Below are 25,690 nucleotides of genomic sequence, written 5' to 3' on the forward strand. Positions count from 1 at the left end.
TTATTTGATTTTGTTCTCTCTTCTTTCATTTATGATGAATTAAATGTTGAATAGTAATCATGATGTCCAAATATATTTGACGATTAGGTTTATTGTGTAGTGGCTGCTAAAAAAAAGTTATATACTTTTTATATTTTTTTTAAAGTACTTTGTGCTGATTGGTAATTGTCTTCTAGGTATTTTTGTAATTTAATTTTTTCAAATTATAACTGAGTTAGGAGAGTAATTTTGTGGGCGTAATTAAATAGTTCATCCAAAAGAGAATTAGGATAAAACTTATAAAATGGAAATTAAAAAGTTACTCTCCTTACAACTTATTTGAGCCACATAATTTTTCATAGAAAAGGAGACTGATTAATTAATTAATTAATAAACTCCTTCAGTGGGTACGCTTTCAGAGAGTAGGGACTTAATGAAATGTTCGAGGCTTGGTAGGCGTTGGTTGTCATCGTAACTGTACATCAAGGGGACCATTCTTGCAAGATTGAGAGAAGCCCTCGTGAACGATGCTGAGAATGGATTTGGGCAGAGGCATTCTTTGTTGAGCCGCTTCCATGCGTCTGAAATTTTATTGATAGCACTCTTTTGTGCCTCTTCGGCGGCAGAATATCGGTGTTCCTTCATGTAGTAATGGATGTAAGATCCATCCTTACCATCTTGATTCTCATCCTGCAACAAAAAGTGAACAAGATTACCATATAATTCTATCAACTGAAGTCCAATTAATTTTTATGCGGATGCCATGCATGTATCATCGTACAATAAGACGACTCATCTTGGACTCATCAGCAAATATAACAATGCTTGCGTCAAACAGTAATCCAGCAATAATTTTCGGTCCCTACCTGTCAGCATTTATTATTGAGCGGTCACGCTCATACATGTTCAACAGTTCCATAATAATGTTTGGGCAAATGTTATGTTACAATTAATGTAACATACACACTCAACAACAACCACACAAATTATGTGAGCCTATTATTTGTGTAATTATTATTGAGTGTGTATGTTACATTAATTGTAACATAGGGCTCCCGTTTGTTTGATACTTTTATTTCTCAATTGATTCTTCTTTTAGATATTTTCGAATTTCTTGTGGCTGTCAAATACTTTGTAAGTACGCGATACACACATTATCCTCATTAATTAGTCGTAGTGTACAGCGATAGGGAGGGGGGCCCACCTTTGCACTTCCCAAGTCATCCCAGAGCCGAAGAATTGTTGCGGTTGATGATATTATGGCCGGGTTACTGTCAATAAGCTCCACCGTTTCCTCAGTTATACCATGACCTAGGAGAAAAAAAATGTGGACCAGTGCCACATGTACTCCTGAACTCTCAATCCCATTCTTCAAGTATTCTTCAGACTCAGGCATGTGTCCAGAAGCAAACCATTTGGCTTCTACTAGAAATGCTTTGCACAAACTTGTCCACTGCGGCAATCAATTATTCAATACTGGGTTCCACTATCATATGACATCAAAAAGTTTGTGACAATCATGGCAATATATTTATATGATTCATACCGCATTTCGGAGGGACTGTACTGGGTTATACCCATGCTTCTTATAGACCTTGTAGCTGATTTCGTTAGTGATATCGTCAAGAGCTTTGAAACATATCTTCATGTACTCAGGCAATTGACCCATTGCGGCAAGATCCCATCTAGAATCAATTGTTTTCTTAGTCAATTGGGAGATTTAATTGTAAAAGAGAAGTACTATATATACGGGTTTAAATTCAATATTCTTGATATATGCATACCTAGTAATAGTTTCTGTGAAGAGAATAAGTTCATCAAGCGTCCCATAAACATCAAATATGTCGTCAATAATGTAGATGAGGGAAATGGGTTTTGTGAGCTCCACTCTTTGCTCTGACAAGCTTGGATCTGTGAGGCAAGCCATAGACCAAATGTACCATTTAAATGGTTGGTCTCTTGCAAACGGCAACTTCTTAGCCAAACCGAGGTCTTTCCACCATCTAATGAACAATATTGTATTAACAACCGGTTAAGAGTTAATTAGACGGTAGTAATTCTGAAAATGACAGCATAATTAATATTCATGTAGTCATAAAAAATACTTACTTGGTTACTTGAACAATCTCTTTGTGGTGTAAGGCGTGTACCATGTTGAAATCTTTTTTCGCTATTTCTTTTAAAACATGCAGCATCCATCGACGTTCACCTTGGAAATTGCCAAAGAAAACGTCTTTGGCCATAAATCTGGGCAAGCTTTTGTGGTATGGATGCCTCAACGTATTCCCGATAGCTAGAGCTTGATTGTGATCAAGATGTGTCATGCACTCATTGAGCATCTTCGCACTAAATTGTCCAGCTTCGTCAAGCCCTTCTTCGCCTGCTATGCTTAGCTGCGAAGCTTCATATACTTCCATCAATCTCCCTATGTCTTCACTTACGTTGAACTGGCTGAATCTCCCTTCCTTGATCATAAAGTTGTTAAACATATCTGTTTCAAAATAATTATAAAAACAAGTAAAATAAATATATTGTCGTTTCACGTAATTAAGTAACAAAATGGGTAATAATTGATAAATTAATTAAAATGATTAATTAAGGGGGCAGTTACGCTTCATTATATTTTTGCTCTTTTTACTTTATATTTCATTAAATATCCTCGCTTGCCGAGGTTAATTAAAAAAGAATAATTATGCACATAACCCACCCGCAGGCACGTAGTAACCTTCTTGTCTCAGCAGCCGAAAGCGAAGGGCAACCTCTTGAAGATCATGGAGGTGACCACCACAAGTGGAAGATATGATATATTGCCTTTGTAAAATTTCTTCAATCTCATCTTTGAAAAGGTACTCAATGCCTAGCCGTTGAACAGCATCAATCATGACTAATCCTTCAAAAGAATTTCCCCCGACTAGGCTAAATATGTGCTTGAGATCCTTCAGTTTCCGAGAATGTTCGACTTGAATATCATGCTCCTATAAGGATATCAAACAGAATTACAGAATACTCATCAGCTTATCAATTAATTAATATTTTAAAAGCTTAATCACAATAATAAATAAAAATTGATATACTATATAAAAATTAACCAACTTACGAAGAAGCTGGGGTGTCTAGTTGTGTGGGTGAAGTGTTTAAGGGGAGAAGAAGCGACTGTATTGTCACTAGTAATGCCCCCTTTTTGATAGATAGTAGGCGAAGGAGTAAATTCAATGAGGTTAGGTCTGCTAGTTTTTGAAATCTTATCTGGAGCCTTTGAAATGTGGGAGGTACCGGACAACTTTGCTCTAGAACTGGAAGAGAAAGCCATCGAATATATATGCTTCTTTATAATATTTCTCTGAAGAAATGAGAATTACTTGTGTTTCTGAGAGCATTTGAGGATACAAAGACCCAATTTATATGGGTTTATTAAAAAAATAGACATGAAAATAATTTTGTGGGTTCAAATAATCATATATTTTTCTCCTAATATATTTTGTAATTAATAAATTATCCCCCCCCCCCCCCCCCCCCCCACAAAACTCCTAATTTATTTAGTGGTTAACTTATTAATTACAATGTGTATCAGAATTTCATATTTTTGTTAATAGATGTTAACTTTGGTTGAAATCACAACGTACTTTAGATATTTTAACATGCTAATATCACACGTATTGCTATAAGTATCTATTTTTCTCCTTAATGATTGTAAATGGTAATAATTTTACACCCCATGACTGAAAAAAAAAATTATCCAATTTTCACTTAGAAACTAAATAATACAAACCTTTTTCTTCACTTTTGTATAATAATTAGGCAAATCCACATCGTTTTTATGTAATGAAATTCTACGTACTAGAATAAAAATAACAAGAGCAAAGTACTTTAGATTGACTTCCCAAAAGAGATAAAAATTTGATAATTTTTTTAAAATAAAATATTCAAACATCTTTTGAGGTGGTAAAAAATGAAATAAAAGAGTATGACATTTTTTCCTCTCACTGAGAGCTTTGAAACGATACATTATACATCCAAATTTAACATCATTTACCCTATTCAATCGTTGTCATACATCATAATGTTAATTGCACTTCAAAGACAAAATCATCATTCTGTTTAGATTTTTTAATACTGTTGATGGAAAGATGGAAAACTTATACAATCCATAACCTTTGAGAAATGATAGATATCCACCACTAGCAATTTGTCTTTACTAGTGAAATCGGGGACCTTCATGCTATGAACGAAATCATTGTCGGCACCGTCCACGTTTCTCGCAACACTCAAAAGTCTGACAGACAGAATCAAAGCACGGAAATAATGAAAGCGAGAAAGAGATGTCGTGAATTGTGAGTGCTTCTAATTCCGGCTAAAGAGAGGAAACACGTTTTGTGCGTATATATACGCATGCGTGTAACTTGTGTTACGGTCGACGTCAATTATAAGAGGACCCAATGGACCGAATAATCGTAGACTATGAACAGTATAATAGACTACACACATTCATGATATCAGAAAATTATTTGGCAGTGTCGGCAAAAATATTATAAGAATGCAGGAAATAAATTATAAGAAGAGTAATTGTCTAAGTGTCTTTATTCTGAAAAAAAGATAAAAAGACAACTAATAATATTGGTGCTCCAAAGATTAGTCGCCTTTAACACCTTTGATATAATATATTCACTTAATATATATAGGACATGTGTGCATTAGTTTTGAAAAAGAATAAATGTCTGTTAAGTCATGCTATTCTCAATTAAGTGTTTATTTAATTAATCTCTATATTTAAAAAAGTACCTCAATGCACCTGTATTATTAAATATATTATACTCTTGTCCTTACTTTTTATTTTCTTTGCAATAATACCCTTACAACAATATTTTTAGAGATATTAATGAAAAGAAAAAAAATAATTTATCAAATTAACCTTAAAATTAACATAAAAAACTTACACAAAATTTTATATTATGATTTTATTTTTAGAATTAATTGGGTAAATTATTTTATGTACAATAATTATAAGATTATTGCAATGATACTAAAAATTGTTTTAAATTGGCTATTACTAATTTATTTATAAACAATAATTAGCAAGAATTGCACAAGAGCAAAAAATTATTAGTTCTTTCACATTGATATTTATTGGTTCATTTACTAATAAACAATAATTAGTTAATTTCTTTAATTAACTCTTTTATAAGTAAACTAATTAATGTCAAGAATATTGTTACAAAGGTATTACTATAAAAGGAAATAAAAAGAAGGGTAAGAATATAAATATAAAAACTAAACAAGTACTCAAAATATAGAAACTAAACAAACATTTATCTTTTTGAAAAATTATTATTTAATTTATACACACATGTGATCCATGCATGAAATGGATGTCGTACAATAGAAATTGTTTAAAGTAATTGAGGTCTATATGCGTGGTTCTTCTTCCTTCCTAGAAAGTACGTGGATAAATGTTCCTATAAATTGCTGCGCTTATTTTTGGTACTTTCGACCTATCAGAACCAATTCTCTTCTCTCTCAGGATTAGCTAATACACACTTTATATGGCTTTCCCTTCCAAAATTATTTCGTCTGCTTCATCCCACGTTCAAGTGATTCCAGAACAAACATCAAAAGTTGGCAAGCAAAACCTCAGTGACATTAATTCATTGCTGCCTAATAATAAAAATGGCAACATTAATGACAGCATAGGGGTTTCTGCCCCGTTAAAACATGTCACTTATCCCTGTGAACACCGCAGCTTCAATAATGTGAGCACATATATATATATAAAAACGTGCATATATATTTCTTGTTTCTTATTTCATATATGATTGTCAGACATCTTATGGGAAAGTGTCTAATGCTCTGTCTCTTATCTTATGTAGGATGATATTCACATTGACCATGCGAAAAAGCTGGACGCAGTCAAGCACATACTTATCAGAGTAGGAGATGACGATCCTTTTGAAGGATTGGCCATGATTGATACGGTTCAACGCTTAGGGATTGATTACTACTTTCAAGATGAGATTGAACAAATTCTACAAAGGCAGTCTATCGTATTTTCCAATCATGGTGATCGCCATAATGATCTTCAGGAGGTTGCCCTTCGCTTTCGACTGTTGAGACAACAAGGTTACTATGTGTCTCCAGGTCTGTGTGTGTGTGTGTTTTTCTTTTTCTCTGCCAACTCTTTGTTATATGAGTACTCTAATTGATCAAATTAAACTTAACTGACTTTGAAATGGGCGTTAAACAGATGTTTTTAACAACTTCAGAAACAAAGAAGGGAAGTCCAAACAGAATATAAGTGGAGACATCAATGGATTGATGAGTTTATACGAGGCCTCACAGCTAAGTATAGTAGGAGAAGATGTGCTTGATGAAGCTGGAGACTTTAGTGTGAATCTCCTTAGTGAATATGCGACACATCTAGCGGATTATGATCTAGCGGGACTTGTTAAGCATCTGTTGCTACATCCCTATAGGAAAAGCTTGTCCTCCGCCAGAAACTTTTTCCACGGTAATTTTCAGGGCAATGAATATGTTTGGATACTGGATTTAAAAGAGCTAGCGAATATGGATTTCAAATTGGTCCAGTCCTTACACCAAAAGGAGATTGTGCAAATATCCAAGTAAGTTAATTTTTTCGTAAAAGATGACTAAACATAATTTGGAGGGAATGCTCTTCACAGTTCACATCCTTTTATTCTGACCCAATAGCACATCACATCTATATAGTTTGTAAAATACCTCAACACACCCCTGGTTCTCATATTTTTGCTCAATCTGATAGTTTTTACCTCAGATAAATTTGAATAATTCAAATAAATGACATAAATCATGGTGTATTATTTAATTAGGAATGATTAATAATAAAAGCAAAATTATCTTTCACTGTTATTCAAATTTACACTATTATTATTAATCATGTAAAACATATCTTCTAGAAGGGACAATATTTGAATAATATTGGAAAATAAATTATTGATTAGGAATATTATAGTTAATTATTTAATTTTCCAAATTAAATTATAAAAATATCTCAAATATTCATTGATTATAATTTGCTGTTGATTAATCCATAAACATGCATAAAAAAAATATTTTGGAAAGAAATAACAAACCAGCAATTATATTTACAATCATAAGATAAAGTTTTGTTTAATTGTTGATAATTTTAATTCCATTACAAACTATTTCATTTTTTAAAAAATATATATATATATATATAATTCAATTTTAACTAACAGACATACATTTTGATTAAACGAATAATTTTTTTCCTTTTCAAAATAAATACATACATATCATGTAGAAAGCGCATTTACCGTTATATTATCATATGGTAAGAATTTTCTACTGTATACATCTCTGTGATATGAATATATGCTAGATGGTGGAAGGAGCTCGGTTTGGCTAAGAAGTTGGAATTTGCAAGGGACCAACCACTTAAATGGTACATGTGGTCCATGGCATGTTTCACGGATCCAAGCTTATCGTGGCAAAGGATAGAGCTCACAAAGCCTATATCCTTCATCTACATTATCGACGATATTTTTGATATTTATGGAGCACTCGATGTCCTCACCCTTTTTACAGAAGCTATTAATAGGTACCATATATCGTTTTAAGTTTTTATGTGTTTCCCGTAGTAAAAAGGTCAGAATTAATTATTAGTAACCAAAATAATAACAATAAAGTTTTTTTTTTTTTGGTTCGTTCTTGCATCTCTCTTATTGATTTTTGAGGAAATTAATGAATCAAACGATTGCAGATGGGATCTCGGGGGCATTGAACAACTTCCGGAGTGCATGAAGATATGTTTCAAGGCTCTGAACGACATCACTAATGAAATCAGCAACAAGGTGTATAAGGAGCATGGGTATAACCCTGTGCACTCCCTGCGAAAGGCGGTAAGAAATTATTCATAAGAGTCCGAACTACGACATATAGTATATGATTTTCTTCTTAAATCTAATTAATTAATTAATTAATGTTAATTATGTTGAGTGCACCACCAGTGGGGAAGTTTGTGCAACGCGTTTCTGACAGAAGCGAAATGGTTTGCTTCCGGGCAATTGCCTAAGGCTGAAGAGTACTTGAAAAATGGGATTGTTAGCTCAGGGGTACACCTGGGACTTGTGCACATTTTCTTTCTCCTGGGTCATGGCATCACCAGTGAAACTGTGCGACTCATTGACAGCAACCCGCCCATAGTATCGTCCGTCGCAACAATTCTTCGACTTTGGGACGACTTAGGAAGTGCTAAGGTAACGCATACAAAACCCGAATTTCACTCTTTAGGAACTTCTGGTGTTTTATTTATTTTATTAGATAATAAATAGTTGAACTACTTGGCAGTCAGGACTGGTCCCATATACTGATGGACGTACCCTTATGAAAGCAAATAATACATAATGAATTTGTCACCAACCAAAGGCATAATAAATTGTACCAATTGTATGGTCACGCTTGTGGGGCATGTCACGTGATCAGTGGAGCACAACTTTACTTATAAATTTGTTTCGTCCTATATTAGCGATCATATGCCGGTTCTGTGATCACCATGTGCCCATTAGATGATCCACAAAATGAGGTTTTCTGATCAATGATCATGAACTCACAGATTATGGTGGAAATAATTATAAATTACTATACTGCAGGATGAAAATCAAGATGGCAACGATGGATCTTACATATATTACTACATGATGGAGCACCAAGACGTAACAGCTGAAGATGCACAAAAGCATGCTATGGATAAGATTTCAGATGCATGGAAGCGCCTAAACCAGGAATGCCTCTCCCCAAATCCATTTTCAGCATCTTTCACAAGGGCTTCTCTTAACATTGCCAGAATGGTTCCTTTGATGTATAGCTATGATGACAATCAAAGGCTTCCGAGACTCGAGGAGTATATTAAGTCCCTCCTCTTCGATAATTTGCCTACTCAAGGAGTGTACTAGTTAGTGATAAAGCTCCTTACCTACGTACGTATACTATGGAAGTTTCTTTTATCTTATGTTCAGCATCTTCAAGAAGAAATATTCAATTTTATGCCAGCATTTCAATTACAACTTACAGGGGATGTGTAGTAATTTCCCATTTGTCACAACACGAAACTCTCTACTCGAGTCGACAAAAGGGGATTTGATTGTGATATGGCTTCTAGAGAATTTCTCAATGGAGGAGATTGGCCAGACCGTCTGCACCATCCAATCAATAATTTCTTTTCTGTTTCTACTTTTTTTAAATAAACCTCGATGAAATGACGGAAATATATTGAAAAAAATAAAAAAAGATAAAGCTTAATTAGTCAGCCTTTTAATTCTTAATTTGAGCAACCACAATACAGGGCAATTTATTAGCGAAATGAATAAAAAAAGTTGCAATTAAGCATCATCAGCCTTTGGTACCGAGAGATGGTGTGAAAACCATGTCTTCGTCCTCCAAGGGAATGGGCCGAAAAAGCAATGTAAACGCTACGTCCATAGTCTCCTGGTTTTGAACACCATGCCCATCTCCATGTAGATACATAAAATGGGACGCTCTCACCAGATTCAACATGAAGTCAGCTGTAGTTTGAGATAAAGGAGAATCTTTATTAGCTCTGTATGCATTCACCTTCTTCCACATCTGTCTCATCAAATCCTTTATGTGTTCACGAGCAAGTTCCTCTGAGACACCAGTTTCATGCATATAACACTGGATTGATTTCCAAACATCCCCTCTCTTTAATTCATCCTGATGAATTATTGGGGAAAAAGGGAAAAAAAATCAATTTGAGCCAATCTAAAACAATTGTAGGAAATTAATACTTGGTGATCTTATTATGTACCGTTGAAGTTCCCAAATCATCTTGAAGACGGAAAATCTTGGATGACCATTGAATTATATCTGGAATATTGTTACTTTCTAGAAATTCCAGCTCCTTCTCTATGATTGGATATTGTTATTAATCATTCTCTTTACTTTTCCCTTCAGCTTTTCTGCTTGTCTTTGATATGTTTCACCCTGCGGCGTTTAATTTTTGATATGTTCCAAATTTCCAATGTAAAAAACTGAACAAATTAATTAGGATAACAAAAATGAAAAAAAAAATAATCATTGTACTAATAGTCAATACCGTGTAGCCGCTACCCAACGACTGCAGAAAGTCATGATCCCAAATTGAAGATGGGTAGCTTGCTGATTTTCTAACAATTGTTGGATTACCAAGCTGGGCGCAGACTGGCCTGTATTCATTCACTCTGATGGTTGCTCTATTTGTGGAAAGTAGTGGAGGACACTTGAAACCATTTAAACAAGTAGTGAAGGCTGATGGGATGGTGCAAGAAGACATTGGATGGATGTAAGCTCACTGTTTTTCTAATGCGCTTCAAATAACCTTTTTGATAAGCTGCTAAATTAATCTATGGTTTTTTCTTTTTCTTTCTTTCCGTTTTTTTTTTAAGGTGCAAGCTTGTGTATATATAGAGAAAGGAGATTGTGTATCCACGTCTTTTATTTTTCTTATTGATCATATCATATATCATCTAGAGCAGAGGTTTATTGTGTGTTAAAAGTTATTAATGTCTAATTAATTTTTTTCTTTTTCAGACGTTGGAGTATTTTTCTTTTCTTTTTAATTTTAAATGCGCTTGGGAAAGTATCATTTGTTTTTGTGTTTAGTTTGAATGGATTTAAAAATTATTCAAATCTGAATTCATATGCATAATTGATATATATATATATTTTGGGGGGTAAAGTCGTTTATTTTTCTGGATGAAAAACATCTAAAACCTTAATAATTTTCATTTTTGCCACTGTAAAAATTATATATACTTGTTATTTATTTTATACGATTTCCCGGGATTTCTGCTTGGCAACGACCAGTCAAGATGACAAGATTGTCAGAAAGGATTAAGTACTAAGTACCCCAAAAAAATATTATTACCAAATAGATCATTGTAATAATAACAATCTATAATCAAAACCAAAATGGAATATATGCCTCTTCTGGTTTGTTTTATGGTTTATAATTAAATAAAAAATAGATTATAAAAGGGATGACGCAGAATAAAAATAATAGAAGTAAAGTTGTAGAGAATATGTTAAAAAAAAAATTACCGTAAGATGGTGATTGAACAATTAGTGTGAAAGATGGGGAAAAAAAAAGATTTAGGTATATAAATATGGAAAATAATCATATTTATTTATTATGGATACTTTTGAGAGACAATATTGATTTTCTATTCAAATCTTTTTATATTCAAACAAAAATAAAAAATATATATATTAGTGTCTGATAATTAGACATATAAAAAATAATTATAAATTAATTTTTTAAAATATTTTAAAAAAGTAAAATTCAGAATTCATATAAAAATAAATAAGTCTAAGTCTTAATGGTTCAAAAATATTATATTCATAAAAAAGAATCACACTTTGCTTGCGAGAGGGAATTCTAATAACGGGCTAAGTTGTTCAAATATTATAATTAGGATCTCTCTAAGTTACATGCATGTACCTTACAACCCTCTCACATAAATAGTATCCACTCACTATTCATATGAGAGGGTTGTAAGGTACATGCATGTAACTTAGTATTAGCCTCATAATTATAAGATGTACTATGGACAATTATATGGGTATCGATGTGACTGCGGTGATTATAAAAAAAAGATAAATAAATACATATCTCCTCATAATAACACATTTGAATTTGAAAGATCTTTAATTTGACACGTATGCTTGAAAATATACGTAACTAGTAATTTATACTTTTTGTTTTTGAAAAAAAATATATATACATGCGGCCTTTAAAATATTTAAAAGATAAGCAAAACTAATGCAAGTGATGGACGCTTTTCTTATTATAATATGTTGTGTAACAAAAATTATTTATTTTTTTATTTTTTTAATTATACTCATTAAATGATTATAGAATCCATACTTTAGAAAACATCCGAAGTCCTCCGAAATAATGAGCAATTGCATGTATAGTACAATTTCGTATAACTTCAATAGAAATATAAATAAAAGTTGGTTGGTGTGAGTGGTTCAGCACTCTCACTCCTTAAGAGAGGTCAGGAGTTCAAGCCATACTCTCGTATGGAGTTACCACTATGGCCAGCACTTTATCTTTTACGGGCCGACCCGGTACAAGCGGGGATTAGTCTGGGTTGTGGTACTGACTTAAAGGTGCCTCCCACAGTTGGGGCCCCACTCATAACCACATCGTGGTTCAAAAAAAAAAAGTAAGTGTAATCAAGAATGGGGTCCGGTTATGTTGCAACTATGGTACCGTGCCATAGTTGCAACCAGCCATTGGATCCACTTAGATGAGGGGTGCAACAGTGGATCCAAATTGATCCAATGACTGGTTACAACTGTGGCACAGTACCACTGTTGTAACATAGCCAAGTCCTCAAGAATGACAAAATGAATTTTTTTAGGGTCTAGTATAGTATTTTTATTTTATTTGGGTCTATAAGAAATTTTTCAAGAAATAGCCCGACCTACAATCATGTAGGGTACATGGAATCAACATCACCCAAAGTCATTGATTTGAAACATTTATATATAAATAGAATGACCGACTCATGGACTTGACTAGCTTACAGATTCTGTAAGCTACAGACTGCAGCATCAGCCGTTGGAGTGGTTGGACGTGGAGTGAGAAACTAAACAATAGAAAATCGGATGGTGGGATGACGGGAGATGTCCCCGACTCATATGAAAAATACACCCAAAGTCGATAAAAACAATCATCTGATTCCTGAAAAAGAAAGACAACGTGCGGTGTGGAGCTAGGACTACAACGTTTTTGAACAAATTGCTCAATACAAGTCATTTGATTTCTAATATTAGCTGAATAAAAGTATAAAATTTAATGTAATTAATGAAGATAAATTATATAGACCTAAGGAAAAATCATTTAATTGAAAATATAAAATTTAATTTAATTAATGAAAATAAATTATATTAACTGGTGTAAAATCTTTTAATCAACAATTGTCCGATACATCTATTTGTAGTGTACGCAATAATTTCTTTTTTTATATATATATCTCAGTACAATAAATCATACCCAACCCGTTTATTATATAATGTTGTAATTTGAAGTTTAATTAATTGTAACGACTGTGAGTAAGTAAACTAAAATTATCCCGATGAATATTGGACCTACTCGCTCGCCCGTTACTGGTGCCATAGCTTGTTGTATATCCAAAAGACAATATGGATGAAGCCTGAAGATGCAGACAAAATGGAAGGAAATACATGCCCGCGTTACAAACGAGGGGCGTGTGCAATAGGGAATTGAATGAAATGTGGCTTCTAGAGAAGACAATAAGATGACAAGGGCCAGACAGTCCTCACTGGCAAACGGCCTGTCAGTAAATACTAAATAGTTGGTGACACCGTGAGTCTAGAAGCAAGGGCTGGCCACCAACTGATCTGATCGTATTTCAGAAAATACTAGCAATTCTGCCGCTCTAAATTTCCAACGAAATGCCAGTTTGCAGTGGGAGAAACGCCTATCACGTAACTAGCTACTACTGGGTTCCACATATTTACTTCGATTATGGTGGAAGAAGAGGAGATCCAAATCCAATATCCGCAGTAAAACCAGCAGAAAATCTTCCTTTACTTAAGCAAAGAGATGCAAAAAGGAGACATCCAAATTTATGCGATGCGATAAAATTTGCTGGATAACAGAGTTAAGAAAATCTGCATAGCAGAGTAATTCTACAGATTTCAGCGCAATGAATGAATACACTCATGCTTAACAGAACTCAACATAAAAAATGTACAACAATATTTATAAAAAAAAGGAGCAAAATGATACTGATGTAAATTAGACAGCATAATTCAGAAGCTGAAAGTAACTTTTAAGGACAAAAGCTTAGAAGGCACTGCACTACTCCTCTGAAGGAAATTTCAGGTTGTAACGACAATAACTATTTGTCTTTCCAAGCTCCACCAGCTCTTTAGCCTCCTCAACCCTCAATTCTTTAGCCAATCTATCTACAACAAGCTGCAAGGGTGCCTGATCAACGAGGCATCGCTTACTAAAAGTACTCTTGCAGAGATTAAAAGCAAAGTCCAAATCACCTTTCTCACAAACAAACGGAACAAGTAACTTGAAAATTGCTTTGTTCATACCACAACCACTTTTGTTATACCACCGCTTGGCTTCTTCCAAATTCCCTTCATTGACAAATCCCTTAATCAAAGCATAGAAAGTAAACACATCGGGATTAATTTCCTTACTCCTCATTTCTCCAACCAACTCAAGAGCTTTTTTCGTTTGCTTCTCAATTGCCAACCCATCTAACCTGGCATTGTAGCTTCTAACATTAGGCCTAACATTCATATTCACCATTGTTTCCCAAATCTTCTCAGCATCCGCAAATCGGCCATTGCTGTAAAACCCAAGTAAAAGCGTGTTAAACGTTATCAAATCCAGCCTGATGCCTTTCTTCTCCATCTCATACAGTAACGTGTTCGCCGAATCCAACGAACCCTTATAAACAAATGCCTTAATAATCGTATTATAGGAAACCAAATCCGGCTCAATTCCTAACTTGTGGGGTAAATCTTTGAACAACCCATCAACCTCATCGAATTTCTTGGAGTTAACGCACGCCCCCAGGAGCGCATTAAACGACAGAACCGTCTGCTCACAGTTCCGTCCAGGCATTTCATCGAACACCTTACGGGCATTCTCAAACATGGCGGCTTTTCCGTAAAGAGCGATAAGACGGGCGGTGAAACCTTCTTTGGATATGTCTTTGTACTGCTTTTGGTGTTCGAGGATCTCTTCGATCCATCTGAAGCGTTTAGCATTGGCGAGACGTTGAACAGTGCCCGTGTAAATGCCGGTATTGGTGCGGAACCGTCCGAGGTCGGAGGACTTCTTGAACTTGTCGACAAGTCGTTTGAGATTATTTTCTTTGTAAATGCCGCGGATGACGGAGCCGATAAACTTGGGGCCGGTCGCGGTCGCAGTAGTGGAGAAAGAGCGGCTGAGGAGGCGGGAGGGGAACGACATCGTTTTTGTTTTGCGTCCAACTGTCACTCTCAGATGACAAATGTCGGATGGTTATGGTTTTGGAAAGGTGTTTAGGGTTTTGCTTTATCATTACAACTTTCTGGGGATCTCTCATTTCAGAAGTGTTTCGTTAGTGCTCGACTTGAGATGGACTTGCTAGTCCGTATTGGGTGGGCCTCGTGGGCTTCTTCGATCTCTAGACAACGAAGGAGCTCTTCTTTTATCTTTGCAAACTCCTAGTTTTAACCATTATTATTTAACCATCATTATGTATAATTTAATTGTGAACCTAAATTTTAGTGTTCAATTCGAAATAGACAAAAAAGGAACAAAAAAAAAATAAAAAAATTGGCATGCTTAAAAAGAATAACATAACCCTCTTTCATGTTTTGCTTCACCGATATAAGGAAAATGATGTTCTCACAAACCTCAGCACAAAGCTTTGCACAAAGAAGTATAAAAGCCATTCACACGTGCAAGCAACACCGCCACACACGCACGTAACAAATCCTGCAGCATCGTTCCTCCCATCTCTCTCTCCCGTCTCCCTCTTTTCTACCCCACCACACAGCAACATTCTTCTCTCTCTCCCGTGTACACACAAGCTCGATATCAGCTTCGTTCTCCCTCATGACGCAGCAGCAGTGACAGATCTCTCGTCTCTCGCTTAAAGCATCTAGCTGGCTCCCTGGGCTCCGATCTCCCTCACTCTCTCAGCTCCGGTCTACCTCACTCTTTCGGCTCCGATCTTCCTCACTCTCTCGGCTCCGTTGTCTCTCATTCTCTCGATCTCAGCTGCATCGCTCTCTATCCCCCAGCACAATTGGCTTAATTGATTAAAGATTAATTTGTAATTAAAGATGTAGACTGATTAATTGTTAAAGATTAATTAATATGTTTTTGAGGCCTCATAGATTTTGAATGATTATTATTCTTGGTAAGGATATTGTGGTCTTCAAATTATTTTACAAACCATATATTAATTTGGTGATTAATGGTTATCGTTCTTGAATTTTGTTCTTACATGAGGGACCTTCTTAGTTTGGTTTGATTGGGTTCTTCAAAATTTCTTATGATTGCCAAGGACTGCAGCAATTGTTCCTCTGAATGGGAAGCTTTGTATCATTCGTAACATCATGAGCATTAGTATGGTTGCTGCACTGCTGTGTGGCGCGGGATAAAAGAGGGAGAATGAGAGAGAGAGAGAGAGAGACGGGAGAAACGTTGCTGCACGCCTAGGGGATTTGTTCAGTGATTTGGTGTTGTTGCTTGCAAGTGTAAATAGCTTTTATACTTTGCACAAAACGAACCGTTTTGTGCAAAGCTTTGTGCTTAACTTTGTGTGAATGCTGCCGATATAATCAGATGCTTATTCCCGGATTTAAAAAGCACATGGGGTTTTGAACCAATTAATCTACCAGCTAAAAATTCATGACATGTTCATGTCATTGCAAGTCCATCCTTTTTTGTCAGTTATTATTTTATTTACTCTTTTTTTTTTTTTTTTTTTTTTTTTTATGAGCTCTTTGTTCATAATAATAACAATGAGTGAAATTAATGGCTGACTAGTTGCAGAATAATCAATCCTCAAAGCTAGCTTCTCTAATTTACAGCTCCTCCTTGAGTTGTGACTTGTGCCCTGAAATTAATACAAGATCGTTCACATTATGGCAAGAGTGGCTGGGCAGCTGTATACGTGCGGGAATCAATTTATTTGCTTATTTTGGTGTCTTCTGAATTCAATAGATATTGGAACAGTGTTTCAAGTATAAAAATAAATGAGCAAGGACATTCGAATCCATCATTAAAATTGGGAAGCCAAGCAATGGTGTCCTGGTAAAGGACTTGCATAGGAATGAACGGTACTGTGGTCCTCAAATTACTTATATGATATCAAATGAAAGTAAAAATAAATGATAAATTTTAGTGAAAAAATTATCTTTTTAACAGAAGAGGATAAGTTGTTATATCTGTTTGGGTGCAGTTAACACATCTTTAGCATGCCAATGCAATCCTAATGGAGAACAAAAGTGTACTGTAGTGGCAGAGACTGTGAGTCTCACTCTCTCACACATTGTGTACTTGCCAGTCCAAGATAATAATAATAATAATAATGATACAAGAAGATAGTAAAGATGTGATCATATGACTGGCAGCAAAAACAGAAAAATAAACTCATATAACTTACTGTGCACAGAAATTGAAGCACCTTAGCCACATTTTGAATAATCTTCACAACTAAATATCGACATAGGATAATTTAGTGAAATGTAAATCAAAGACTTGTAACGAGACTGATATTGGAACTAACCTGGTTGATTTACTTACAATGATTAAAAACAAAACAAAAACAAAAAAAGGAGAAAAGGCTGAAACTGAATAACTGATAGAATCTGGGACCATTAGCAAACCAGAACACCAAATGTGAAGCAGTGAAATGAGTGCTTATATTTTTGCCTAACAAACTACAGCACCAAATGTGAAGTTCTGCTTTCTGTCTCTGTGTCCTTAAAATGTCAGTCTTGTGAGAAGCAGCAATATATACATAACTAAAACCCCAGCAGCAGGCCCAGGACAAGGTGGTAGTTACAAGAGCTAGCATTCTGCCGCCAAATATCAGCAGCAGTCACCCAGCCAGCCTCCTCCAATGGAATTTGTAGGCTCTGCCTCCACTCAATCATGCATTACTCAGAAGCGGGGGAGACGTGTCTACGGCGATGATCGGGACTTCAAGAGCAAGAATCTCACTGCTGAGAGACGGAGGAGGGAAAAACTCAGCAACAGACTCTTAACACTCCGATCATTAGTCCCCATCATTACTAATGCATATATTCCTCACTTGTCCTATTTTAGTCGTATTATTAATTTAAAATGGCATTCCCCCCAAAAAAAAAAATATTGTTATTCTAATTGAGGTTTCTTGCTTTCCTTTTTTTTTTTTTGGTAATTAGATGAACAAGGCAACAATTGTTGAAGATGCCATTACTTACATTGAGAAGCTGCAGATGACTGTCAAGGTTCTTAGTGACCAGCTGCTTGAAATGGAATCATCTTCGGAGGAGTCAGAGAGGCCTAGAAACGATGAGATCAATGCTGCTGAGGAGATGAAGAAGCATGGGATAGAGGTTGAATTTTAATTTTCACTCGCATTATTCTGGTTTAGTGTGTAACTAATTGGAACCAGTACTGCTTTTGTTCTTTCTGTTGACTGCAGGAAAAAGTAGAGGTCACTAATGTTGATGGGTGTAAGCTCTGGATAAGGATTATCTCCAAGAAAAAAAGAAGTCGAATCACCAAATTTCTGGAGGCTATGGCTTCTCATGGCTTTGAACTCTCAGATACCAATGTTACTACTTTTAAAGGAGCAACTCTCATCTCATCATGTCTCAATGTAAGTTGGAATCTAACAATCATTTAATCATTTAGTTAAATTCTTATAACAACAATCAACGAATTTGATCTTTGTATTTTTTTTTCTTTTTCTTTAGTTCTTTTTTTCTAAAAAGGTATTGTTATAGACAGTTGCCATGCACTCTGCCTCACGATTCCCATTTATGCTGTAATTGTTCTAGAAATTGAGACATCTTAACAGATAAATGTGTTTGATGTGATATGCTGCAGGGAGTTTACAGTTATAAGATTGAAGCTGAGCAAGTGAAAGAGCTGCTGCAAGAGATCATCAAATCTATCTGAAGACCAATCCTGGAAGTGTTACTGGAAATTCATTGGTTTATCTAATAATCAATTCTTGGATTCTAGAAATAATTTAGGAGTTTAAAATGTAATCAACTAATTGACTTGTTTGGCCAGATGAAACTTTTAAAATTTAAGTGTGATTATTATTAAATATGAGAAAAATTGTTGTTTCTGGGAAACTGTAGTAATTCTCATATAATTGTATTCTCCAGAAAAATTTATTAATAAAATGATTATGTTTCCTAAAGAAGTGGTAATTCCCAAAAATGGTTATGTTTCCTGGCAGAGGCTCACAGCAGATGCAGAGATTTCTATGGCCATCTGTGAGAATGCTGAACACTGACTGGCTGATATCTATAATTAATTTCTTAATTGAGAATGTTAATTAAGGCTTGGGAGAGTTCAATTGACTTGCTAGTTCAGCTGCAAAAGACTAAAATATGTTTGCCCTTTCACTTGACTGATTAATTTATTGCGTTCAAGTACTTCAACATTAGCGTAGTTTATGGCTCGATTGCTACTCTTATGCATGATGTTATAATTGGCTGAGTTTTTTTATCTTTACAGCTGAAACTGAAACGAGTTCACTGGAAGCTCTAAAAGGTGCTGAACCCGTTCCATGTCCAGCTCCATCAGAAGTTGGTATAACATCGGAAAGTCCAAGTATCACACAGATAGGGAAGCATCACTCAACAGATGACTCTGTGACAGGTGGAGGAGTGATCCTTGAAGGATTTATCACAGCCATGGTTGCAGCTGTTGTATGCTACATTCAACTAGAAATTAAGAACCATATATCCCTTGCCACAGTTTGATGAGAACCTTCTTCTTTGGTAAAGTTAAATTTGCAAACAAAATTTTACCATGATTTGATGTATCAAAAGATGATAAAGTGGCAAACATTGTGCATGTATTCTTAATTAAGAAAACATGATAAGACGTGCATAATGCTGTTGCTTTGAATGATACACATTGATGTGATCAATGATCATTTAGCACTATTCTACCACATGGTAGCTCTTCATCTTTTCCTTTGGGAATAATATTGTTAAGTTTTGGCACCCAACTGATATTGATGTAGATTGGAAATACTCAAATCACATAAGCATGCATGAATGATGGCATGGTGAAACAAATGCTGTCAACTTGAAATTAATTTGGAATTGCAAGCTAGTTCAAGACTTATGCTAAACATGGAGCAGATTGAGCTATCCAAATCAAGAACTCAAAGCAATGAGAAACTTCCATATTTTAACCTGCATAATACTTCATTGATCATTAAAAAAAAAAAGACTATGGCCATAATAAGAATAAGATAAGTGATAAGGAAAATCATTCAAGATCATTTCCTATGCTTTTGTGACTTTTTGTCAGTTAAGAATCTAAGAATTTAGAAGAGTTTTTCATTTGATTCCAAAAAAGGGTCCCCAAAATTTCCATTTTTACAGCCTCAGTAACATCTATAAACTATACTCCACATATTTCTTCACCTGGCTAGCCACGGAGGAAGAACTAAAAAAGGGGGAAAAAAGCACACACATACACACACAATTGTCTCTATGATGCAAAAGTAAAACCTTTCATCTCTGAACTTGAAATCCCAGCTTCCTCCGAGCCTTGTCCACCAGATCACCCTCAACTGCAATATTGCAGCTTTGTAAAACTACTTTTATAACATTTCAATGCAAAATTTAAATTTTAATTAAAAAAGAAGAATCAACTGACGAGCCAAAAGTAGGGTGCGTACCTTGAATATGCTTGCAAACAGGAGGATCTTCAAAGAGAGAAAGAGAGAGTTGTTTACGAGCAAGACCAATATCAATCAAGATAAGCCCAGAAGAGGGATCATTCACAATGATACCCTTAACAGGCAGCCAAAGGAAGAGCTCTTCTTGAGTAAGACCCTCAAGTCCCACAAGCCCACCATAGCTAAGATTAGCTCTCACGACACTGTCAAAGAGAACCCTCGTGTCAAACTTAGCCATACATGGGCCTTCCAAGTAAACTTCCAAGCGGCCATTTTGATCCAGATTATAGGATTTAACGTTTTCCGGGAAGAGACCGCCGGGCAAGCCCCGGCTTTCAAGCAGGTTTTTTAAGGATGAGGTGGCCGTCAGAGGAAGGAGAAGGGAGAGAGTGAGAAGGAGAATGAAGATGGATTTTTGTGTCAGAGTCAGAGTCAGAGTCATTGTTCTGCTCAAGTTCAGTTCAGGTTAAGGTTAAAGGAATGTGAAGACTGAAGGACAGCCAAATATTTCTGCTTGTTGAGTTTTTTTTTTTTTTTGTCCAAGGGTTTTAGTTGTTTTTATTACTAATTTTATTTCTGTTGAGACTTTCGAGGGTCGAGTGAGAGTGAGTTATGAATTATGATTACTCGGTGGGGGCCAGTTAAGACTGTCCAAATTTTGAGTTGGCATAAGTTTTCTTAATTGACCCAAATGCCCTTGTTTAGGTGATATCAAAGAGGGTGATATGGTATAATCAAAGTTTGCTTAATGGGTGTGATGAGACAATTGAGTGATTGACCTTGAAGCAAACGTTATTTTATGTGAATGATTGACTAGTCGAAAACAAAACAGAGTAGCCGAGGAATCCAATTTCACGAAACAGCAGTTTCAAAACTCACCAGAGACAAATGATAAAACGAAGCTACGCCGTTCCTCGATCGGTGATAACTGGCTACAAGGTTTCTTCGCATTCGTTGGCCGAATTTTTTAACCATTTTTATATGTCCTTTATGCTTGACAGCCAATATGGTCTATTCGCTAAACAAATCAAACGATAACAATCAGTGAAATTAAAACAAAATCCACCAATCAACAATTCTTTTTTATATATAAAAATAATAATAATTACTGAAGAGCTAAAAAATTCTCTCGAATTGTCTTGAAAAACACACCGTGCAATATAAGCATGATAATGTCCTGGCTTGACCCATTGAAAATCTTTTTTATTGTGTCCAGCCGTCCAGCTGGTTAGAACCCAAAAAAAAAAAAAATTCCGACTGCAGGTTTACATCGAGAACAAGTAATAAAGGTTTTTTTTTTTAATATAGAAGTGGGCATAATATAAACAAAATTATCTTTCGTTTTCACCAGAGTGATTTTTATAAAATTAGCGTTGAAATACTAAGTCAAAAATTAAATTAAATCAGCCACACTATGTATATTATAAGTGTTAGTTTTTGAATTTTGAAATTGGACCCCCTTCAAGCACGGGCGTCGCAACTCGCAATAAATAAGAGATTAATATAGAAAGAAAAATGAAAGGCCTTGAAAGTTAAATCTATCGTTGTATTTGAATTGATCAAGTGAAAAATGGGTTCCCACATAAATAAACAAAATGATCATATGCATATTCATATTATAAACATGGTTTCCTTTCTCTTTATGACTTTTAGTTACATTAATGATATCATCGTGCATGTATTAATTGAAATGTCTTATGCTTCTTTCTTTGACTGGACCCTCCTCTTCTCCCATCTTTGCTTTCATATGCTTCCACATTTGTTTTGTTTAATCAAAGCTCAGTGTCACTTTTGGAAGTTTCCAATTCAATCAAACAGATAAAATAGCATATAAAAATATGTAGTGTTATCTACGGTAAAATTTGAAAGATCTCATATCTATTTGGCTTTTCCCTTCATGAATTTGAAATGCGAAAGTTAAATAGTAATGATTATGGCCTTTGTGAGCCCCGAGTGGACTGGACACACGTTTTAGACCCAACCGATCAATCTATTGTATTAGGCCCAGCTCAATAGGCTCGGATTGGATAATGGGTCGGGTCAGCAGGCCTTATTGTTATTTATTTTCAAGTATTAATCGAAAAAAAAGTATTGATGAAAAAAAAATCACAAAAAGCAATATGGAGAAATGAATGAGGCCTTTTATTGAGAGCTCACTTTAGGAACTTTGCTGTACAGAACAAATCAGCTAGCCTTGTAGCTGACTGTGTCAATTATCAGGATACAAGAAAGAGAATTTTTGTTACAAGCATGCATCAGAAAATCTGAAAGTTGCGAATCGGAGAATCCTCAACATACTCAACTTTTCTATGAAGAGATTGTTCATTACAATGTGTTCGGTAGCTGTAGAGGGCATCATCTCCTTCTCCCCCCTGACCATAACAAGTTGTTCCATCTCTTCTTTAACCATAAGGATATGAGCTTCCAAAAAGGTAATCAGCGGTCTCTTTCCACTGGCTGCAGCTGCTGCTTTCTTCATTACGATTAGCAACTTCCTGACATTGTCCATTTCTGTAACGAGCTAAACAAGGCCAGTAACCAAATAAGCTTTCACAAAGATCAATTGCTTCCAAGCCATACCCTGACGGAATCTGAGGCACTCTCTTCTCAAATAACTCATAACCGTTCTCCGACTCTGAGGAACCGTCAGGAGCATCGCCAATGCCATTTCCACTGCTAGGTTGAAGCTGCTTCTCGTCTTCAATAGTTGGAGTTGTTGGTTTACTTTCGATGTGGGGTTGGGGTTTTGCGGCTGCAGGAGGCTCCTCAGCCTTCTCTTTTGGAGGCAGGGCAGATGAATCCTGTGAAGAACGAGGATAACATGTAGCTTCTGATGGAGACAGCGGTTCGCCATAGGTAAGAGCAAGATCGTAGCCACCAGCATAAGGTGTGGGATCATATTCTTCGAACTCAGGCTCGTTGAATTCTTGCACTGAATAAGAGATTCTGAACTGAGTTGCAGCATCATAAAGATAGGAGGATTTTGGCTCGCTGAAAGTGGAAGAAGATACAGAGTATGCAACTACAGAGCCATTCACCGGAGGATCGTCATCATAGGCGCCATAATAAGGAGTTGGATGATATTCAGAGTGAAACAAGTTTTGATTGCTGAATTCATGGCTGCAATCGTCCCCCACCGCTTGAAATGGAACAACATCATAATTGCCACCGAAAGGAGCTTGATAATAAGGCTGATCATAGTTGTAGCTGTAGTAATAAGCCATTGCAATTCTAGAATCTTCAACCTCTGTGACTATACCTTAACCTGCGGTTCAAGTTTCGAGCAGCAAGCAAATCCTTGTGCAGAGCACACCAGACAAGAACATCAAAGGATAAGGCACCGGCTTTCCAGCGAACAAATTGCAATTATCAAGAGGTGAATCATTATCTCTGGCTACCAGACAGTTTTTATCTTAGGATTCAGAAAAATCCAAATTGGACGCTACTGCTCTGCGATTATTACGGCGTAAAGAACAAAGCGATATACGCAATTGCAAGCAATAAAGATGTTAAGTTTTAAGGAAGGTTATCACAAATGCCTTTAGTCTTTAGTGACGACAATAATTTCAAAGGCAGAAATGATTGTGAACTTCAGAGAAAGCACTTGATCCCAAATGCGACCGGAAAAAGAAAAGAGAAACAAAACAAATTTGCCTTTGGTGATCTTTCAATTTGGGAAGAAGGATGGGCTGGAATCCAATAGCGTAGCCTAACGTTGGTTGACAAGTCGGCATCATCGACCCCGATCCCAGAAATAGATGGGAAGAGTGAAGACAGTGGTGATGGGCCATGTCCGTTGGGTTAAATGCGTTTGGATTATCTTTTATTATATTTCTTTTGCTTGTCACGTCACGTGTGCAAAATTTCAATTTGCGTGCAAGAGAAAATGATCCAAGTAACATGCAACTTTCCACCTGGCACCGCCTATGGAAACTGAAAACTGAAAACTGAAAAGGGTAAGGATAGGGATGTTCAGAATTCAATCTCATCCGCTCAATTCGTTTGATTCGTAGAAATTTGATTTGTAAAAATTTGATTTATAGATTAGTGGATTGGATTGGATTAAAAATTTGATAATCCGCAATCGATGGATTGGATATGGATTTACTTCTGTAAATCCGTAAAACTCTGTGAATCTGAAAAAAAATAAAAAGTATTTATTTAATTAAAAATTAAAACTTATAAATATGGTATTAGTACTTACTAGTAAATAAATAAGTTAAAATATAGTTATATTAACACTATATTATATCTTTTCCGATAATAATATAAAATAAAATTAATTAAATAAACAAATATAGCTTTCTAAATAGTTAATTTCTACATACTGATATAAACGAATGAATTTTTTTTTTGTTTTAGTGTGTTATGTTTTGAAACTTTAAATTTATTTTCTAATTTTATTTAAACAATTAATTTATTTAAATCTTATTTAATTTTAAATTTGATTGGCAATAAAATTATTTTTATATTAAATTTTTTTTATTTAGTTAGTTCGTGAATTGGACATAATTAAAAATTTTCAGTCCGTAAACCAATCCGTAAAATGGTGGATTGAATATGAATTGGGTCAAATCCGCATCCGATCCGCAGATGTATGGATTTGATTTGAATTGAATTTCATCAATCCGTTGATTGGATTGGATTGAAAATTTATAATCTGTAAAATCGTGGATCGGATATGGATTGAGGTCCAATCCGTAAAATCCGATCCGTAAACACTCCTAGTTAAGGGTGTGTTTAGTATTGTTTTTTTAAATGATGTTTTTGAATTTACTTTATAGAATAAGAATTATTAGTTTTTGGTGTATTTGAAAATGTATTTGGTTGATTATTTTAAAATAGTATATGAAAATGAAAATAATTAAAATGTATTTGATTGTTCGTCTAAAAATTTGGTAACAGCAAAAAAGAATGATAAAATAGTTTAATGAGTTTTTTTTAATATCTAAATATTTTAAATATCTTTTTATTATTATTATTATTATTATTATTATTATTATTATTATTATTATTATTATTATTATTATTATTATTATTATTATTATAGATGTTAATTTTAACAAACAATATAAACAACTAAGATAGTTATAAAAGGGTATAATTTATAATATAGATTTTATATCATTTAAAAGATTAGTTAATTATATTGTTGGATGATTTATATTCATCAATTATAGATGATATATAATTATAGCAATTTAATATTCGTTAAAACACTAATTATTATTAGTAGTAAAGAATTAAAT

The 25,690-nt window shown here is 34.9% G+C and overlaps 6 protein-coding genes across 7 annotated transcripts; 2 read left to right on the forward strand and 4 right to left on the reverse strand.

Moving 5' to 3' along the window:
• Window positions 1–264: 264 nt before the first annotated feature.
• On the reverse strand, window positions 265–3,360 carry LOC102617908 ((3S,6E)-nerolidol synthase 1-like). The gene is made up of 7 exons (XM_006467882.4): window positions 3,077–3,360; window positions 2,687–2,954; window positions 2,089–2,470; window positions 1,764–1,982; window positions 1,526–1,664; window positions 1,184–1,432; window positions 265–669 (listed from the first exon to the last, which is right to left on the reverse strand). The coding sequence occupies exons 1-7, from the start codon at window positions 3,287–3,289 to the stop codon at window positions 367–369; spliced, it is 1,773 nt and encodes a 590-aa protein (XP_006467945.2). The 5' UTR covers window positions 3,290–3,360; the 3' UTR covers window positions 265–366.
• Window positions 3,361–5,447: 2,087 nt separating this feature from the next.
• On the forward strand, window positions 5,448–9,280 carry LOC102617431 ((3S,6E)-nerolidol synthase 1). 2 transcript variants are annotated; one of them, XM_006467881.3, is made up of 8 exons: window positions 5,448–5,726; window positions 5,844–6,111; window positions 6,218–6,593; window positions 7,355–7,573; window positions 7,736–7,874; window positions 7,983–8,231; window positions 8,625–8,951; window positions 9,046–9,280. In XM_006467881.3, the coding sequence occupies exons 1-7, from the start codon at window positions 5,520–5,522 to the stop codon at window positions 8,925–8,927; spliced, it is 1,761 nt and encodes a 586-aa protein (XP_006467944.1). In that variant the 5' UTR covers window positions 5,448–5,519; the 3' UTR covers window positions 8,928–8,951; window positions 9,046–9,280. The 2 variants fall into 2 exon arrangements, with proteins under 2 accessions (XP_006467944.1, XP_006467943.1); XM_006467880.3 differs by having other exon boundaries at window positions 8,625–9,280.
• A 4,340-nt stretch (window positions 9,281–13,620) lies between these two features.
• LOC102616927 (pentatricopeptide repeat-containing protein At3g13160, mitochondrial-like) lies at window positions 13,621–15,260 on the reverse strand. Its single transcript, XM_006467879.4, has one exon. The coding sequence runs from the start codon at window positions 14,996–14,998 to the stop codon at window positions 13,865–13,867; it is 1,134 nt and encodes a 377-aa protein (XP_006467942.2). The 5' UTR covers window positions 14,999–15,260; the 3' UTR covers window positions 13,621–13,864.
• Window positions 15,261–17,949: 2,689 nt separating this feature from the next.
• Window positions 17,950–18,691, forward strand: LOC112497150 (transcription factor DYT1). Its single transcript, XM_025094682.2, has 3 exons — window positions 17,950–18,123; window positions 18,213–18,389; window positions 18,620–18,691. Exons 1-3 carry the CDS (start codon window positions 17,950–17,952, stop codon window positions 18,689–18,691), a joined length of 423 nt encoding a protein of 140 aa, XP_024950450.2.
• A 1,390-nt stretch (window positions 18,692–20,081) lies between these two features.
• Window positions 20,082–21,025, reverse strand: LOC102616632 (uncharacterized). Its single transcript, XM_006467878.4, has 2 exons — window positions 20,442–21,025; window positions 20,082–20,333 (listed from the first exon to the last, which is right to left on the reverse strand). The coding sequence occupies exons 1-2, from the start codon at window positions 20,881–20,883 to the stop codon at window positions 20,275–20,277; spliced, it is 501 nt and encodes a 166-aa protein (XP_006467941.2). The 5' UTR covers window positions 20,884–21,025; the 3' UTR covers window positions 20,082–20,274.
• Window positions 21,026–22,562: 1,537 nt separating this feature from the next.
• On the reverse strand, window positions 22,563–24,251 carry LOC102616344 (hypothetical protein). Its single transcript, XM_006467877.4, has one exon. The coding sequence runs from the start codon at window positions 23,663–23,665 to the stop codon at window positions 22,844–22,846; it is 822 nt and encodes a 273-aa protein (XP_006467940.1). The 5' UTR covers window positions 23,666–24,251; the 3' UTR covers window positions 22,563–22,843.
• Window positions 24,252–25,690: the final 1,439 nt, after the last annotated feature.

The sequence above is a fragment of the Citrus sinensis genome, chromosome 2 (assembly GCF_022201045.2).
Source record: "Citrus sinensis cultivar Valencia sweet orange chromosome 2, DVS_A1.0, whole genome shotgun sequence".
Lineage (NCBI taxonomy): Eukaryota > Viridiplantae > Streptophyta > Magnoliopsida > Sapindales > Rutaceae > Citrus > Citrus sinensis.